The sequence below is a fragment of the Ascaphus truei genome, chromosome 17, assembly GCF_040206685.1.
Source record: "Ascaphus truei isolate aAscTru1 chromosome 17, aAscTru1.hap1, whole genome shotgun sequence".
NCBI lineage: Eukaryota > Metazoa > Chordata > Amphibia > Anura > Ascaphidae > Ascaphus > Ascaphus truei.
Window position 1 is genome coordinate 20,314,560 of NC_134499.1, and position 16,381 is coordinate 20,330,940.

At 50.6% G+C, this 16,381-nt stretch overlaps 1 protein-coding gene across 4 annotated transcripts; it reads left to right on the forward strand.

Annotated features, from left to right (window-relative positions):
* The first annotated feature begins 608 nt into the window (after positions 1-608).
* Positions 609-16,195, forward strand: ACY1 (aminoacylase 1). 4 transcript variants are annotated; one of them, XM_075574230.1, is made up of 15 exons: positions 609-785; positions 5,419-5,518; positions 7,771-7,835; positions 9,314-9,418; positions 9,505-9,599; positions 10,368-10,444; positions 10,719-10,808; positions 11,152-11,208; positions 11,585-11,658; positions 13,069-13,118; positions 14,402-14,546; positions 14,640-14,708; positions 14,938-15,017; positions 15,462-15,522; positions 15,758-16,195. In XM_075574230.1, the coding sequence occupies exons 2-15, from the start codon at positions 5,419-5,421 to the stop codon at positions 15,920-15,922; spliced, it is 1,233 nt and encodes a 410-aa protein (XP_075430345.1). In that variant the 5' UTR covers positions 609-785; the 3' UTR covers positions 15,923-16,195. The 4 variants fall into 4 exon arrangements, with proteins under 4 accessions (XP_075430345.1, XP_075430342.1, XP_075430343.1 ...); XM_075574227.1 differs by lacking the exon at positions 609-785 and adding an exon at positions 908-946; XM_075574228.1 differs by lacking the exon at positions 609-785 and adding an exon at positions 3,428-3,563.
* Positions 16,196-16,381: the final 186 nt, after the last annotated feature.

The following is a 16,381-nucleotide window of genomic DNA, read 5'->3' on the forward strand; positions in this document are numbered from 1 at the left end:
CTCAGGGTAGTGTTCATGGAAAACAGCAAGGAGAGACCATGGTGTGGACCAATAAACAAATGTATATAGATTAAAAAGCATAAGAAATGTACTCACAATGTGTACATCAATAACGGGCACATAATAATAATAATAATAATATGTTCTTGTATAGCGCTGCTGGTTTTATGTAGCGCTTCACAGAGACATTTTGCAGGAACAGTCTCTGCCCTGTAGAGATTACAATCTATGATTTTGGTGCCTGAGGCACAGGGAGATAAAGTGACCTGCCCAAGGTCACAAGGAGCCGACTCCGGGAATTGAACCAGGCTCCCCTGCTTCAAACTCTCAGTGCCAGTCAGTGTCTTTACTCACTGAGCCATAAGGGTTTCTTCTGAGGCAGCAGGATTCACGCCGGGAGAGGTGGTAGACTGGCCGTTCAATCCAAAGCTCCCTCAGTCAGATCGCGGTGGACAGCGTCTGACGTCACATCCGTCAGGGACCGACAGCTTCAGCAGTGCTCCTGAGGAAGCTGACCTTTAGTTCAGCGAAACGCGTAGCTTGTATACCGCATGCAGCTGCTCCTGATCCAAAGGTGAAGGTGAAGAGCCTGCCGTGCTGTCCTACTATCTGCTTCTCCCTCCGTCTAACCGGAAGCTGTGGGTCCCTGACGGATGTGACGTCAGACGCTGTCCACCGCGATCTGACTGAAGGAGCTTTGGAGTGAACGGCCAGACTACCACCCCTCCCTGCGTGAATCCTGCCTCAAAAGAAACCCTTATGTGCCCGTTATTGATGTACACATTGTGAGTACATTTCTTATGCTTTTTAATCTATATACATTTGTTTATTGGTCCACACCATGGTCTCTCCTTGCTGTTTTCCATGAACACTACCCTGAGTGAGAGCCCTTCTGAGTATCCATCTATCATGCTTCCCGTATATGCTGACTCTTCACTTACCTGTTGTAAGTAGGCAATCTAACTGAGCCAAGATTCCACTGCTCCACCACTGTGTGATTTTGCTGCACCATTATTTTTTATTTCTTTTTTTGGGGTGTTCCTGAATCATCGCTCCCTTCACACTCTGGGTGTCCATTATGGTTTGATAAATGAAATGAGGTGTGTGAAATTTTCAAAACGAAATAAAAAGGGGAAAAAAGAAAGGGATGGGGGAGGGTAAAAAAGAGGGATCGGGGGAGGGTAAAAATGAGGGATGGGGGGGAGGAAAAAAAAGGGATGGGGGGGAGAGAAAAAAGAGAGGGATAAGGAGTGGGAAAAAAGAGAGGGATGGGGAGGGAAAAAAGAGAGGGATGGGGAGGGAAAAAAGAGAGGGATGGGGAGGGAAAAAAGAGAGGGAGGCGGGGGGGTGGGGGAAAAGAGAAGAGGAAGGGGGAGGGAGAATGTGAGGGGAAAACTAATGTAGGTGATGTGCCAAGTGAAAATGGAGAATGGAAAAAATAAATGTGAGAGGAAAAGTTGAAAGAAAAAGGTGGTAATAAACAGTAAAAAAATAAAAATAATATAAATAATATACGAATAGAAAAACAACAGAGGGACGGAATGAAAAAGCAATCTGAATAACCATAAGGACAATATAATGAAGATATATATATATATATACATACACACACACACAGGCGGTCCTCGCTTATTCGACGGCAAAACGCCGTTGGTTAACAGACCGATTGCGGGTCCCATGTTAGTCGGTGGTGAGCGTCGGATGAGCGGGTCCGGCGTTGGAGAATGCGTCCGGCGGAAACCGGGACGTTGGTATGCGAGGACTCACTACAACACCGTGTAATAGTAAAATCTCCCAGAGGGTGGGGGAAAACCTGTTACACGTGTACACCCGCCTTCCTCTGCCCTGTGCGTGTGTGTGTGTACATCCGCCTTCCTCTGCCCTGTGCACAGTGTGTGTGTGTGTACATCCGCTTTCCTCTGCCCTGTGCACAGTGTGTGTGTGTGTGTGTGTGTGTACATCCGCCTTCCTCTGCCCTGTGCACAGTGTGTGTGTGTGTGGGTGTGTGTACATCCGCCTTCCTCTGCCCTGTGCACAGTGTGTGTGTGTACACCCGCCTTCCTCTGCCCTGTGCACAGTGTGTGTGTGTGTGTGTGTGTACATCCGCTTTCCTCTGCCCTGTGCACAGTGTGTGTGTGTGTGTGTGTGTACATCCGCCTTCCTCTGCCCTGTGCACAGTGTGTGTGTGTGTGTGTGTGTGTGTGTGTACATCCGCCTTCCTCTGCCCTGTGCACAGTGTGTGTGTGTGTGTGTGTGTACCTCCGCCTTCCTCTGCCCTGTGCGTGTGTGTGTGTACATCCGCCTTCCTCTGCCCTGTGCACAGTGTGTGTGTATGTGTGTGTGTACATCCGCCTTCCTCTGCCCTGTCCACAGTGTGTGTGTGTGTGTGTGTGTACCTCCGCCTTCCTCTGCCCTGTGCACAGTGTGTGTGTGTGTGTGTACCTCCGACCTTCCTCTGCCCTGTGCACAGTGTGTGTGTGTGTACATCCGCCTTCCTCTGCCATGTGCAGTGTGTGTGTGTACATCCGCCTTCCTCTGCCCTATGCAGTGTGTGTGTGTGTGTGTGTACATCCGCCTTCCTCTGCCATGTGCAGTGTGTGTTTGTACATCCGCCTTCCTCTGCCCTATGCAGTGTGTGTGTGTGTGTGTGTACCTCCGCCTTCCTCTGCCCTGTGCACAGTGTGTGTGTGTGTGTGTACCTCCGCCTTCCTCTGCCCTGTGCACAGTGTGTGTGTGTGTGTGTGTGTGTGTGTGTGTACATCCGCCTTCCTCTGACTTGTGCACAGTGTGTGTGTGTATATCCGCCTTCCTCTGCCCTGTGCAGTGTGTGTGTGTGTGTACATCCGCTTTTCCTCTGCCCTGTGCACAGTCTGTGTGTATATCCGCCTTCCTCTGCCCTGTACACAGTTTGTGTGTGTGTGTGTGTGTGTGTGTGTGTGTGTGTGTGTGTGTGTGTGTACAACCGCCTTCCTCTGACCTGTGCACAGTGTGTATGTGTGTGTGTGTGTGTGTACATCTGCTTTCCTCTGCCCTGTGCAGTGTGTGTATGTGTGTAAATCCGCCTTCCACTGCCTTGTGCAGTGTGTGTGTGTGTGTGTGTGTTTCTTGTTAGTGTGTGTGTGTGTAAATCCGCCTTCCTGTGCACAGTGTGCGTGTAAATCCGCCCTAATCTGCCCGGTGTGTGTGTATATATAGAGGGTGTATATCTGCCTTCCTCTGCCGTGTGTGTGTAAATAAGCCTTAATCTGCCCGGTGTGTGTGTGTATATATAGAGCGTGTATATCTGCGTGTGTGTGTGTGTGTGTGTGTGTGTGTGTGTGTGTGTGTGTGTGTGTGTGTGTGTGTGTGTGTGTGTGTGTGTGTGTGTGTGTGTGTGTGTGTGTGTGTGTGTGTAAATCCACCTTCCTCTGCCGTGTGTGTGCGTAAATCTGCCTTCCTGTGCACAGTGTGTGTGTAAATCCGCCCTAATCTGCCCGGTGTGTGTGTGTATATATAGAGGGTGTATATCTGCCTTCCTCTGCCCTGCGCACAGTTGCTCAGCTGAAGCTTCAGAGAGACACAAGGTGAGTGGACAGAAGCAATCGCATAAGAGACAGTCACACTGAGGAAAGAGACAGTCACACTTAGGAATGAGACAGTCAAACTGAGGAAAGAGACAGTCACACTGAGAAAAGAGACAGTCACACTGAGGAAAGAGACAGTCACACTGAGGAAAGAGACAGTCACACTGAGGAAAGAGACAGTCACACTTAGGAAAGAGACAGTCACACACTAGTCAGCATTGTGAGAAGCCCCGTCTGGGACTGGGAGACTGGGAGAGAGGGAGGGGAGACTGGGAGAGAGGGAGGGGAGACTGGGAGAGAGAGGGGGGAGACTGGGAGAGAGAGGGGGAGACTGGAGAGAGGGGGGGGGAGACTGGGAGAGAGGGAGGGGAGACTGGGAGAGAGAGGGGGAGACTGGGAGAGAGGGAGGGGAGACTGGGAGAGAGGTGGGGGAGACTGGGAGAGAGGGAGGGGAGACTGGGAGAGAGAGGGGGAGACTGGGAGAGAGGGAGGGGAGACTGGGAGAGAGGGAGGGGAGACTGGGAGAGAGGGAGGGGAGACTGGGAGAGAGGGGGGGGAGACTGGGAGAGAGAGGGGGAGACTGGGAGAGAGAGGGGGGAGACTGGGAGAGAGGGAGGGGAGACTGGGAGAGAGAGGGGGGAGACTGGGAGAGAGGGGAGGGGAGACTGGGAGAGAGGTGGGGGAGACTGGGAGAGAGGGAGGGGAGACTGGGAGAGAGAGGGGGAGACTGGGAGAGAGGGAGGGGAGACTGGGAGAGAGGGAGGGGAGACTGGGAGAGAGGGGGGGAGACTGGGAGAGAGAGGGGGAGACTGGGAGAGAGAGGGGGAGACTGGGAGAGAGGGAGGGGAGACAGGAGATAAAGAGAGATACTGAGAGAGAGTAAAGGCTGCGATTATAGTGGGCGCGACGGTGCGTGCGATTTCAAGTGCGGCAGCGGACACGGGCCGGCCGTAGTGCGAGCGCAGGCGCGATGAAGAGCGACAGCGCTGAAGATTTTTCAAAAGACAAATGCCTTTTGTTTTTTTCGCCTCACGTGAGTGTTTCAGCCAATGAGAGCGAACCAGACTGGTGACGCGTACGCCGCGTTTCCGCCACGCCTCCCCAGCGCCTCTATATAAAAGTGCACACATTGCTCGGGCGACAGGCGCGTGCGACGCCAGGCGCTCCGTCAGGCGCGCTCACCTTCTATAAACGTAGCCTAATACAGAGGGAGAGATACGAGGAAAGCTACATGAAAAAACAAGGTTGTGTGTGTGTGTGTGTGCGTGTGCGTGTGTGTAATTAAAACCTAATTGACAATTTGTTTTCTTGAAACTTAACAGTTTAATGTCTAATTAGAAATAAGATTTCAGGGAAAGCAACGGCGGATTTGTATAAGTAGATAAAGGAGCGATGCTCTGCGGGTCGCTGGCAGGGAAGGGGTAGTTGGAGCGATGCTCAGCAGGTCTCTTGCAGGGGAGGGGTTAATAGAGTGATGCTCTGCAGGTCTCTAGCAGGGGGTTAATTGAGCAATGTCCTGCAGAGTCTGGCAGGGGAGGAGTTAATGGAGCACCGCTCTGCAGGTCGCTAGCAGGGGAGGGGTTAATGGAGTGATGCTCTGCATTGTCTAGCAGTGGAGGGGCTAATGCAGCAACGCTCTGCAGTCTCTAGGAGAGGGGTTAATGGAGAGATGCTCTGCAGGTCTCTAGGGGAGGGGTTAATGGAGAGATGCTCTGCAGGTCTCTAGGGGAGGGGTTAATGGAGAGATGCTCTGCAGGTCTCTAGCAGGGGAAGGTTAATGGAGAGATGCTCTGCATGTCTCTAGCAGGGGAAGGTTAATGGAGAGATGCTCTGTATATATATATCTCCCCCACAGATGGACGCAGCTCCCCCGCAGCCCTCCCCGGAGGATCCGGCCACGAGTCGCTTCCGGGAGTATCTGAGGATCCAAACTGTGCAGCCTGAGCCGGACTACGGTAATAACTGTCATATACCCGGTGCTGTACTCACAGGGAGTCACTGCTAACATTCACCTGCTCTCTAGCTTCATTTAAATAAGGAGTGCTGTATTATATTATAATATCCCACAGCATCAGTGTGTGCTCCATGCACCTGTTTCCTGCAGCCTTAGTGCAGAGCTGAGCACACTGATACACCTGTTACAGGTCAGGGTTAGTACAGAGCTGAGCACACTGATACTGTTACAGGTCAGGGTTAGTACAGAGCTGAGCACACTGATACTGTTACAGGTCAGGGTTAGTACATAGCTGAGCACACTGATACTGTTACAGGTCAGGGTTAGTACAGAGCTGAGCACACTGATACTGTTACAGGTCAGGGTTAGTACAGAGCTGAGCACACTGATACTGTTACAGGTCAGGGTTAGTACAGAGCTGAGCACACTGATATTGTTACAGGTCAGGGTTAGTGCAGAGCTGAGCACACTGATACTGTTACAGGTCAGGGTTAGTACAGAGCTGAGCACACTGATACTGTTACAGGTCAGGGTTAGTACAGAGCTGAGCACACTGATACTGTTACAGGTCAGGGTTAGTGCAGAGCTGAGCACACTGATACTGTTACAGGTCAGGGTTAGTGCAGAGCTGAGCACACTGATACACCTGTTACAGGTCAGGGTTAGTACAGAGCTGAGCACACTGATACTGTTACAGGTCAGGGTTAGTACAGAGCTGAGCACACTGATACTGTTACAGGTCAGGGTTAGTACAGAGCTGAGCACACTGATACACCTGTTACAGGTCAGGGTTAGTACAGAGCTGAGCACACTGATACTGTTACAGGTCAGGGTTAGTACAGAGCTGAGCACACTGATACTGTTACAGGTCAGGGTTAGTACAGAGCTGAGCACACTGATACACCTGTTACAGGTGAGGGTTAGTACAGAGCTGAGCACACTGATACACCTGTTACAGGTCAGGGTTAGTACAGAGCTGAGCACACTGATACTGTTACAGGTCAGGGTTAGTACAGAGCTGAGCACACTGATACACCTGTTACAGGTCAGGGTTAGTACAGAGCTGAGCACACTGATACTGTTACAGGTCAGGGTTAGTACAGAGCTGAGCACACTGATATTGTTACAGGTCAGGGTTAGTACAGAGCTGAGCACACTGATACTGTTACAGGTCAGGGATAGTACAGAGCTGAGCACACTGATACTGTTACAGTTCAGGGTTAGTACAGAGCTGAGCACACTGATACTGTTACAGGTCAGGGTTAGTACAGAGCTGAGCACACTGATACACCTGTTACAGGTCAGGGTTAGTACAGAGCTGAGCACACTGATACTGTTACAGGTCAGGGTTAGTACAGAGCTGAGCACACTGATATTGTTACAGGTCAGGGTTAGTACTATTGTTACAGGTCAGGGTTAGTACAGAGCTGAGCACACTGATACTGTTACAGGTCAGGGATAGTACAGAGCTGAGCACACTGATACTGTTACAGGTCAGGGTTAGTACAGAGAAATGGGACATTTATTTATATTATATAAATGTATCATTTATTGATAGCTCAATGGAGAAGCGCTGGGATTCACTGTCTGTTTTTCACAAATGTAAGGCCAATGTTTTCACCACCTGCATGCTCCCTACACGGAGTAGCGCTGTGAATATATATATATATATAGACAGTGGTCGACAAATCACCAAAAAATCTACTTGCCGAACTACTCGCCACCTAGTACCACACGTGTGCTGCTTGGGCCAATAGGAGCTCGCCACGATGTTAAATCCACTCGCCCGGGGCATGCAAATGTATAGGTTTGTCGAACACTATATATATATATATATATATATATATATATATATATATATATATATATATAGCTGTTTTAAAGAACCACAAGCACTCCGTCTGGATCAACAAAATACTGGGTGCAAATCCTATAAAATAATGTAGGCAATACGATACCGCATCAAGATGAAATATCAGATCACATCACCTTGATAAAGGTCCCGTTTGAGGACCGAAACGTTGGAATGATGTCTTGTTGATTCAATACAATATTTTGACTACCATGTGGAGTGCTGCCTCTGATATTTCATCTTGATGCGGTATCGTATTGCCTATATATATATATATATTTTATATATATATATATACCCAAAGTATACCATCCATGATCCCCTTCCCCCCCTACATACAGTACTCCTTCCTAGTCACCCCCTATATATCCCTGCCCCCTCCCCCAATATATTCCACCCAGATGGGGCAGTGCGGTTCCTGGTTCGAGAGGCTGAAGACATCGGACTACAGATCAAAAAAGTGGAGGTAATAATGAGGGGGAGAGGGAGGAGAGAAGAGAGCTAAGAGGGGGAGGGAGAGGAGAGCAAGGGGAAATAGTGAAGAGGCAGGGAGAGAGGAAAGCAGGAGGGAAGGGAGAGAAGACAGGAGCGAGAGAGATGAATAGTGGTGTAGGGAAAATGGAGAAGTTGAAGGAGGGAGTGAGGTTGAGTAGGAGGGAGAGGAGATCGAGGATGAGTAAGAGGGAGAGAGGAGAGTGACGATGAGTAGAAAGGAGTGAGGATGAATAGGAGGGAGAGAGGGGAGTGAGGATGAGGAGGAGAGTGAGGGTGAGTAGGAGGGAGAGAGGAGAGTGATGATGAGTAGGAGGGAGAGAGGAGAGTGAGGATGAATAGGAGGGAGAGAGGGGAGTGAGGATGAGTAGGAAGGAGAGAGGAGAGTGAGGGTGAGTAGGAGGGAGAGAGGAGAGTGATGATGAGTAGGAGGGAGAGAGGAGAGTGAGGATGAGTAGGAGGGAGAGGAGAGTGATGATGAGTAGGAGGGAGAGAGGAGAGTGAGTTTGAGTAGGAGGGAGAGGAGAGTGAGGATGAGTAGGAAAGAGAGAGGAGAGTGGGGATGAATAGGAGGGAGAGAGGAGAGTGAGGATGAGTAGGAAGGAGAGAGGAGAGTGGGGATGAGTAGGAGGGAGAGAGGAGAGTGAGGATGAGTAGGAGGGGAGAGTGAGGATGAGTAAGGGGGAGAGAGGAGCAGGAGGAGAGGCAGAGGGGAAGGAGAGGATGTGGAAGAGAGGAGGTGTGCAGATACCCTGACAGGTAGGGCCTTCATGACATACGTAGTTGGGATGAGGGGGTTCCAGACACCAGGACAAAACCAGCAGGAAGTTCAGAGAAGTGTTGCACCCAGTGTCTTTAGTGAAAAATGAGTGAATAAGCGCTAGTTATAAAATGCAACATACAATAGTGTAAATACTATCTGTGTGAACGTTCCAATGTCCTTGAAGTTCAGAGGCAGCCTAACCGGCCCCGCTGGCTGCCTCCAAAACCAGGAAGCACTTGGATATTGCAAATGACCTATACTGTATGGCGCCAGTGATGACAGAAGAAGAGTATATTAAGCCAACCAATCCCTTAGATGATTCCAGATATGATTCGCCAGTTTCTAGTGTCCAATAGTTTCTTGTCGTGGTCTCACAAAAACCATGCAAAGCACCAATGGTGCATTCATTACCTTTGATACTAATGGAGATACGTAGAAATTGGCGAATCATATCTGGAATCATCTAAGCAAGGGTTTGGTTGGCTTAATATACTCTTCTTTAGGATTGTCAACCCTGTGTCTTTTACTCCCCATCTCTCAACTTCCTCCCCATCTCCCCCCGTGCGTCCTCTCCTCCCCATCTCCCCCTCCATCTCTCCCGCTCCCCTCCCTCTGTGTCTTTCCCCTTCACTTCCTCGCCTCCTCATGCTCCCCTCCCACCCCTCTCTCTCTTCTACTGCCCTACCCAGTTGTCCCCTGGCCGCATTATAACCGTCCTGTCTTGGAGGGGGACGGAGCCGCACCTGCGCTCCGTGGTGCTGAATTCTCACACAGACGTGGTACCTGTGTTTGAGGTGAGCGTGGCTGGGGGTCCGCAGAGCATCGCTGGGGGACGGGACATAATACAATCCTAACATGAGCAGCCGCTTCCTCTTTACAGGAATCATGGACTCACCCCCCCTTCTCTGCTCACAAAGATCAAGCTGGAAACATCTATGGGAGGGGAGCACAGGACATGAAGTGTGTGACCATCCAGTGAGTGACAGGGAGGAGGGGATGGGGGGGGGGGGTGCTGGGGAGAGTGGAGAGTTGAGAGAGGAGCAGAGTTGAGGGGGAGTGGAGAAGAGGAGACAGAGGAGAGTTGAGGAAGGAGGGGGAGTGGAGAAGCGAGAGAAGCGGAATGAGGAGAGTTGAGAAGGGGAAAAGAGGTGGTGGAGGGGGGAGAGAGAGAAGAGGGGGGTGGAGAGAGAAGGGAGAGCAGGACATTTAGGGGGTAACTTTATATGCTTCGAAGTGGCCGGTGACATCAGTGAGGGTGTTTGGCCAAAAAAAGTCCTGGACGGCTGCTTCAGAGCAGATAGAATTACCCCTAAGAGTGGGACCATCCAGTGAGTGTGACCGGGGGGGGGGGGAGGGGAAGAGGGTCAGTAGAGAGAAGAGAGGTGGGGGTGGAAGAGGAGAGAAGGGAAGTAAAGGTGGAGGAGAGAGAGGGGGGAATTGATAGAGGGAGGAGATAGAGATGGGATAGAGGGGAACAGAAAAAGCCAAGAGGGGGAGATGGTGGGGGGAAGAGAGGGAAAATGGGTGGGAGAAGGGAGAGGATTGAGAAAATAGGAGGGATGAGAGTAGGGCAGAGAGAGAGAGAGAGAGAGAGAGAGAAAAAAAAGAGTCTGGAGGGAACAGAAGAGAGAGGCGGAGGAGAGAGCTAGGGAGAGTCAACAGACATTAAGAACTGGACGACTGTAAGTGGCCGGGGAAGCTGAGTGGGGGCTGTGTAACAGTGCTCTCCTGACCCCCCCACAGGTATCTGGAATCTCTGCGCAGGCTGAAGTCTGAGGGACATCGATTCCCACGCACCATACACCTAACACTAGTTCCAGGTGAGAGACGCGGGTGGTTGTGGGGGGGGGGGGGGGTATACACAGCAGGCAGAGAGTAGGAGTGTGGTGGAAGAGACACATGGGGGGGGGGAGAGTGCGGGTGAGAAGAGTGCAGGGAGAGTGAGCAGGGACTGGGAAGGGAGAGACAGACTGAGTGGAGAGATCGGGGGGCTGGTAAGAGTGCGGGGTACGGGAGAGAGGCTGGGGGAGGCTAGGTGTGCTGCTATGGAATAGTGATGGTGGACTGATGGTTTTACGTTATGCTCTGTGACAGATGAAGAGATTGGGGGTCACACAGGGATGGAGCTGTTTGTGCAGCACCCAGAATTCCGAGCGCTGAATGCCGGAATCACCTTGGATGAAGGTGACAGACCGCTCCCTGCCCCGTGTCTCTTCATCCCCCTTACCTGTCTACCTGCTTGTCCCATCTTTCCCTCACTCTTGCCCCCCCTCCTCCTCCTCCTCACTCTTGCCCCTCCTCCTCACTCTTTCCACCCCTCCTCCTCCCTCTTGCCCCTCTCCTCCTCAATCTTGCCGCCCTCTCCTCCTCCTCCTCACTCTTTCCCCCCTCCTCCTCACTCTTTCCCCCCTCCTCCTCACTCTTACCCCCCTCCTCACTCTTGCCCCCCCCTTCTCACTCTTGCCCCTCTCCTCCTCACTCTTGCCCCCCCCCCCCTCCTCACGTTTGCCCCTCTCATCTCTTTCAGGTCTTGCAAATCCAACAGAGGAATTCAGTGTTTTCTATGGGGAGAAATGCCCCTGGTGTAAGTGCATCCCCACATCCTTCTGATAACCCCCCCCCCCCGTGATGCCGTCCTGTCTCCCCCAATTAACTGACCCCCCGTGAGGTCATCATCCTTTCATTACTAACCCCCCCCCAATGGGACCCTTTCCCATCCACTGTTGCCCTTGATGCCGCCCTCACACTGCCTCCCCTCCTCACGCCGCCTCCCCTCCTCACGCCGCCTCCCCTCCACACGCCGCCCCCCCTCCTCACGCCGCCCCCCCTCCTCACGCCGCCCCCCCTCCTCACGCCGCCTCCCCTCCTCACACCGCCCCCCCTCCTCACACCGCCTCCCCTCCTCACACCACCTCCCCTCCTCACACCGCCTCCCCTGCTCACTCATGTCCCCCCCGCAGGGCTGACCATTCACTGCGGAGGGAATCCGGGACACGGCTCCCGCTTTATAGAGAACACAGCGGCCACTAAACTGGTGAGTGTGCGACACACTCGTTTACGGGAGGTATACAGCGTGTGTGTGTGTTATACATATGTATGAGGGGTATACAGGGTATGTGATATACATATGTATGAGGGGTATACCGGGTATGTGATATACATATGTACGGGAGGTATACAGGGTGTGTGTGTGTTATACATATGTATGAGGGGTATACCGGGTATGTGATATACATATGTACGGGAGGTATACAGGGTGTGTGTGTGTTATACATATGTATGAGGGGTATACAGGGTATGTGATATACATATGTACCGGAGATATACAGGGTGTGTGATATACATATGTACGGGAGGTATACAGGGTGTGTAATATACATATGTACCGGAGATATACATATGTACCGGAGGTATACAGCGTGTGTGTGTGATATACATATGTACGGGAGGTATACAGGGTGTGTGTGTGTGATATACATATGTACGGGAGGTATACAGGGTGTGTGATATACATATGTACCGGAGATATACAGGGTGTGTGTGATATACATATAAACAGGAGGTATACAGCGTGTGTGTGTGTGATCTACATATGTACGGGAGGTATACAGGGTGTGTGATATACACATGTGCCGGAGATATACAGGGTGTGTGTGTTATACATATGTATGAGGGGTATACAGGGTATGTGATATACATATGTATGGGAGGTATACTGGGTGTGTGTGTGTGATATACATATGTACGGGAGGTATACAGCGTGTGTGTGATCTACATATGTACGGGAGGTATACTGGGTGTGTGTGTGTGATATACATATGTACGGGAGGTATACTGGGTGTGTGTGTGTGATATACATATGTACGGGAGGTATACAGCGTGTGTGTGTGTGATCTACATATGTACGGGAGGTATACTGGGGGTGTGTGTGTGATATACATATGTACGGGAGGTATACAGCGTGTGTGTTTGTGATATACATATGTACGGGAGGTATACAGGGTGTGTGATATACATATGTACTGGAGATATACAGGGTGTGTGTGATATACATATGTATGAGGGGTATACAGGGTGTGTGATATACATATATAGGGGAGGTATTCAGGGTGTGTGATATACATATGTACGGGAGGTATACAGGGGGTGTGTGTGTGATATACATATGTACAGGAAGTGTACAAGGTGTGTGTGGTATACATATGTATGAGAAATATACAGGGTGTGTGTGTGTGATATACATATGACCGAGAGGCATACAGGGTGTGTGTGTGATATACATATGTATGAGAGGTATACAAGGCGTGTGTTTGTGTGATATACATAAGTACGGGAGGTATACAGGGTGCGTGTGTGATATACATATGTACGGGAGATATACAGGGGGTGTGTGATACATGAGGTGTACACACACATACCACATTATTATTTTGATATTTCTCAGTATTCAATGATTTCGCGTTTTCTGGAGTTCAGAGAAAAAGAGAAAAAAAGGTAAATATGTGCACACTGTACTATTATATACGCACACTGTACTATATATGCACACTGATTATAGCGCATTCTCCAAGGTACAGGTGAATTTAATTAATAAAGGGGATTAAAAAGTCAGAATCAGGATAAAATGTTCAAACATCAAGTTCTTTTACAAAGCCAGGAAGATAATAGCACATCACTGGGGTCCCAGCGGAACGGAGGGAGGAGTGGGTGAGACGGATAAACACACAGTGGCTTTGTTGATAACGATGAAAATATCGTAAAGATGTCCCAGATCTAACAAGAGAAAACACTGAGAGGTGCGAGTGTATCACTCCGTGAGGACGGCTCAGCTCAAGGGGGTAACCCCAAACTCTGATCAGCCGTAGTGGGGGGGAGGGAGGAATCCAGAATATGCCGATCTCCAGAGCTGTAATAACCTCTCTTCTCCGCACTGACAATGTGAGGTTCTGACTGGAGCAACCTCACCACGAGCAGCTGTGACCGGAGGTAACAAAACGCTGAAATGAGGATGTTACTGTCAACAATCATGTCACAGGTAAGGGGGGTGCCCAGGCAGCGAGCAGCTGTGAGTTGAAGCTTCCCACACCAGCAGGTCTCTGAAGCCTCCCTCCTCTGTGCTAGTGAGATCAGCGCGATCAGCTGAGACGTCCCCACAGCTGCAGCTCCCGTGTGAGTAGCGAAATCAAGCAAATTACACTTGAATAGCCGCTGGGTATTAGGCTATCATAGCTATAACATTTTGGTATCCTAATACCCACGGCTATTCAAGTGTCATTTGCTTGATGTCACTACGGCTGATCAGAGTTTGGGGTTACCCCCTTGAGCTGAGCCGTCCTCACGGAGTGATACACTCGCACCTCTCAGTGTTTTCTCTTGTTAGATCTGGGACATCATTACGATATTTTCATCATTATCAACAAAGCCACTGTGTGTTTATCCGTCTCACCCACTCCTCCCTCCGTTCCGCTGGGACCCCAGTGATGTGCTATTATCTTCCTGGCTTTGTAAAAGAACTTGATGTATGTATTCTGACGTTTTAAATCACCTTTATTAATTACATTCACCTGTACCTTGGAGCATGCGCTTCTTTTTCCATTGTCTATATTCTAACTACCTTGGAAAGGGTTTTTCAAACTGAAGCTGCTCAGTCTCTCTCTATCTATCTCTATCTATATATACGCACACGCACAGTCAGGACTATATTTACATTGTGTATGTTTATCTCCCTGAATAGCCCCTGACTCCACCCCTTTACCCCTGTGTCTCCCCCTGGTCAGGATGCAGTCAGACCCCCTACTCACACTCGGTGATGTCACCACCGTGAACCTGACAAAGGTCAATGGGGGAGTCTCTTATAATGTTGTCCCGGCTGAGTTGTCGGCGACCTTTGACCTCCGCATCCCACCGACTGTGGACCTAAAGGTATAGTGATGCCCCCCCCCCCCACCCCGTTCTCACGGTGCCCTCTCTCCCTCTGATCACTGCCCACCCACTGTCCCCTTTATCTCCCCCCAGGAGTTTGAGTGTCAGATTGAGAGTTGGTGCAAGGCGGCCGGAGATCAGGTGACCTGGGAATTTCATCAGGTGAGAGGGGGCAGGAGGGGGCATGTCTGACCGTGTTCCTGACCTCACCCCTGACCTTGTGCCTGGCCCGACATCGACCGACCTTGTGCCTGACCTAACGTCGCCCCTGACCTTGTGCCCGTGCTGACCTTGTGTCTGGCCTTAATCCTGGCCTCGTCCTTGACCTGACTTTGCGCCTGGCCTTACCGTTGACCTTGTTCCTGACCCCTGACTTCTGTGTTTCTCCTAGAAATGTATGAACCAGACAGTGACCTCTACAGATGAGTCTGACCCCTGGTGGAAAGCGTTCAGCACCCCCTGCAGGGAGCTGTAAGTGAGAGTGCACCGGAGAGGCATAGTACCGGAGAGACAGCCAGAAAGAGAGAATGTCTTAACTGCAAGAGAGGGAGAGACGGCCTGAGACAGATTGAGTCATACCGAAAGAGAGAACGCCGTAAAAACTGCCCGAAAGAGAGAGCATGTCAGAGAGAGACAGACAGAAATAGAGTGTGTTGTCGAGACAGCTAGAAAGTGAAATGGAGACAGCAAGGAAGAGAGAACCGGAAAGACAGCCAGAAAGAGAGTGGAAGCACCAGAGAGACAGCCAGACAAACTGAGACAGCACAAATAGCTGGAGAGACAGCCAGCGAAATAGACTGCAAATGAGAGCATCAGAGACAGCGAGTTTGCAAGAAAGAAAAAAGGCCAGAGAGAGAGAACCTAAGAAACTGTCAAATGGAGCGTTCTGGGTGCTGAGCTGTGCCTCGTTTTCAGGGGTCTGAAGCTGAAGCCGGAGATTTTCCCAGCGGCGACTGACAGCCGTTACCTGCGAGCTGTGAGTACTCTTTTCCCCCCCTCCTCCTCCCCCTTCACTCTATTTCCTCCCTTTTTTCCCATCCGTCTCTCTCATTCTCCCCTTCCCCCCCCCGCCCTCTCCGAGGTATAATAGGAACGATATGAAATTATTCTAATCACCCAGATTTTGTGTGAATTTAATTGCCCCCTGCTATTTCTGACAGCCCCCCCTCTCCTTGCTCTGCTTCCCCCCCTCTCTCCCTTCATACCCACAGGCTGGATACTCCGCCCTCGGGTTCTCCCCCATGAACCGCACTCCCATCCTGCTGCACGATCATGACGAGTATCTGAATGAGGGGGTCTTCCTGCGCGGAATCAACATCTACACACGGATCATAACCTCTCTGGCCTGTGTCCCCCCTCTACCCGACGAGCACTGACACCCCCATTAAGAAACGGACCAGACCTCAGAGATGGATGGTGGGGTACACTCAGGGATGGGGGTACACTCAGGGATGGGCACTCAGAAGGTGTTTTGCTCCACTGCACACTGATACAAGACAGCCCTACATTGTACAAGCCAAAGAGGAGCACCTCCCCCAAAGATACACCACATCGGACCCTCCTCTCCGCCCCCATGCTCCCTGCCCCGCCATGCTGCTGTACTTTATATCCTGTCTCTGTATGTATACATATTACATGTATGTAACATGCCCGACTTGTCTGTGTATACATTTCACGTGTATGTAATATCCTGGACCTATCTCTGTGTATACATATAACGTATGTTTTATCATAGGCGCGTGTGCGTGTGTGCGCATATGTAAAACAGAAGAAAATCAGAGGCACTCATGGGGCTTTGACATAAAGAATAAGTGATTTATTGCTTGGTATATATA

What these genes read in the sequence shown, in the direction of transcription:
- ACY1 (XM_075574226.1), top strand. Translation starts at nt 4,534, where the DNA reads ATGAAGAGCGACAGCGCTGAAGATTTTTCAAAAGACAAATGCCTTTTG. An exon ending in TGGGGAGAAATGCCCCTGGT is followed by an intron (nt 11,209 to 11,584) that starts GTAAGTGCATCC and finishes TCCCCCCCGCAG; the next exon opens with GGCTGACCATTCACTGCGGA. An exon ending in ACAGCCGTTACCTGCGAGCT is followed by an intron (nt 15,523 to 15,757) that starts GTGAGTACTCTT and finishes TCATACCCACAG; the next exon opens with GCTGGATACTCCGCCCTCGG.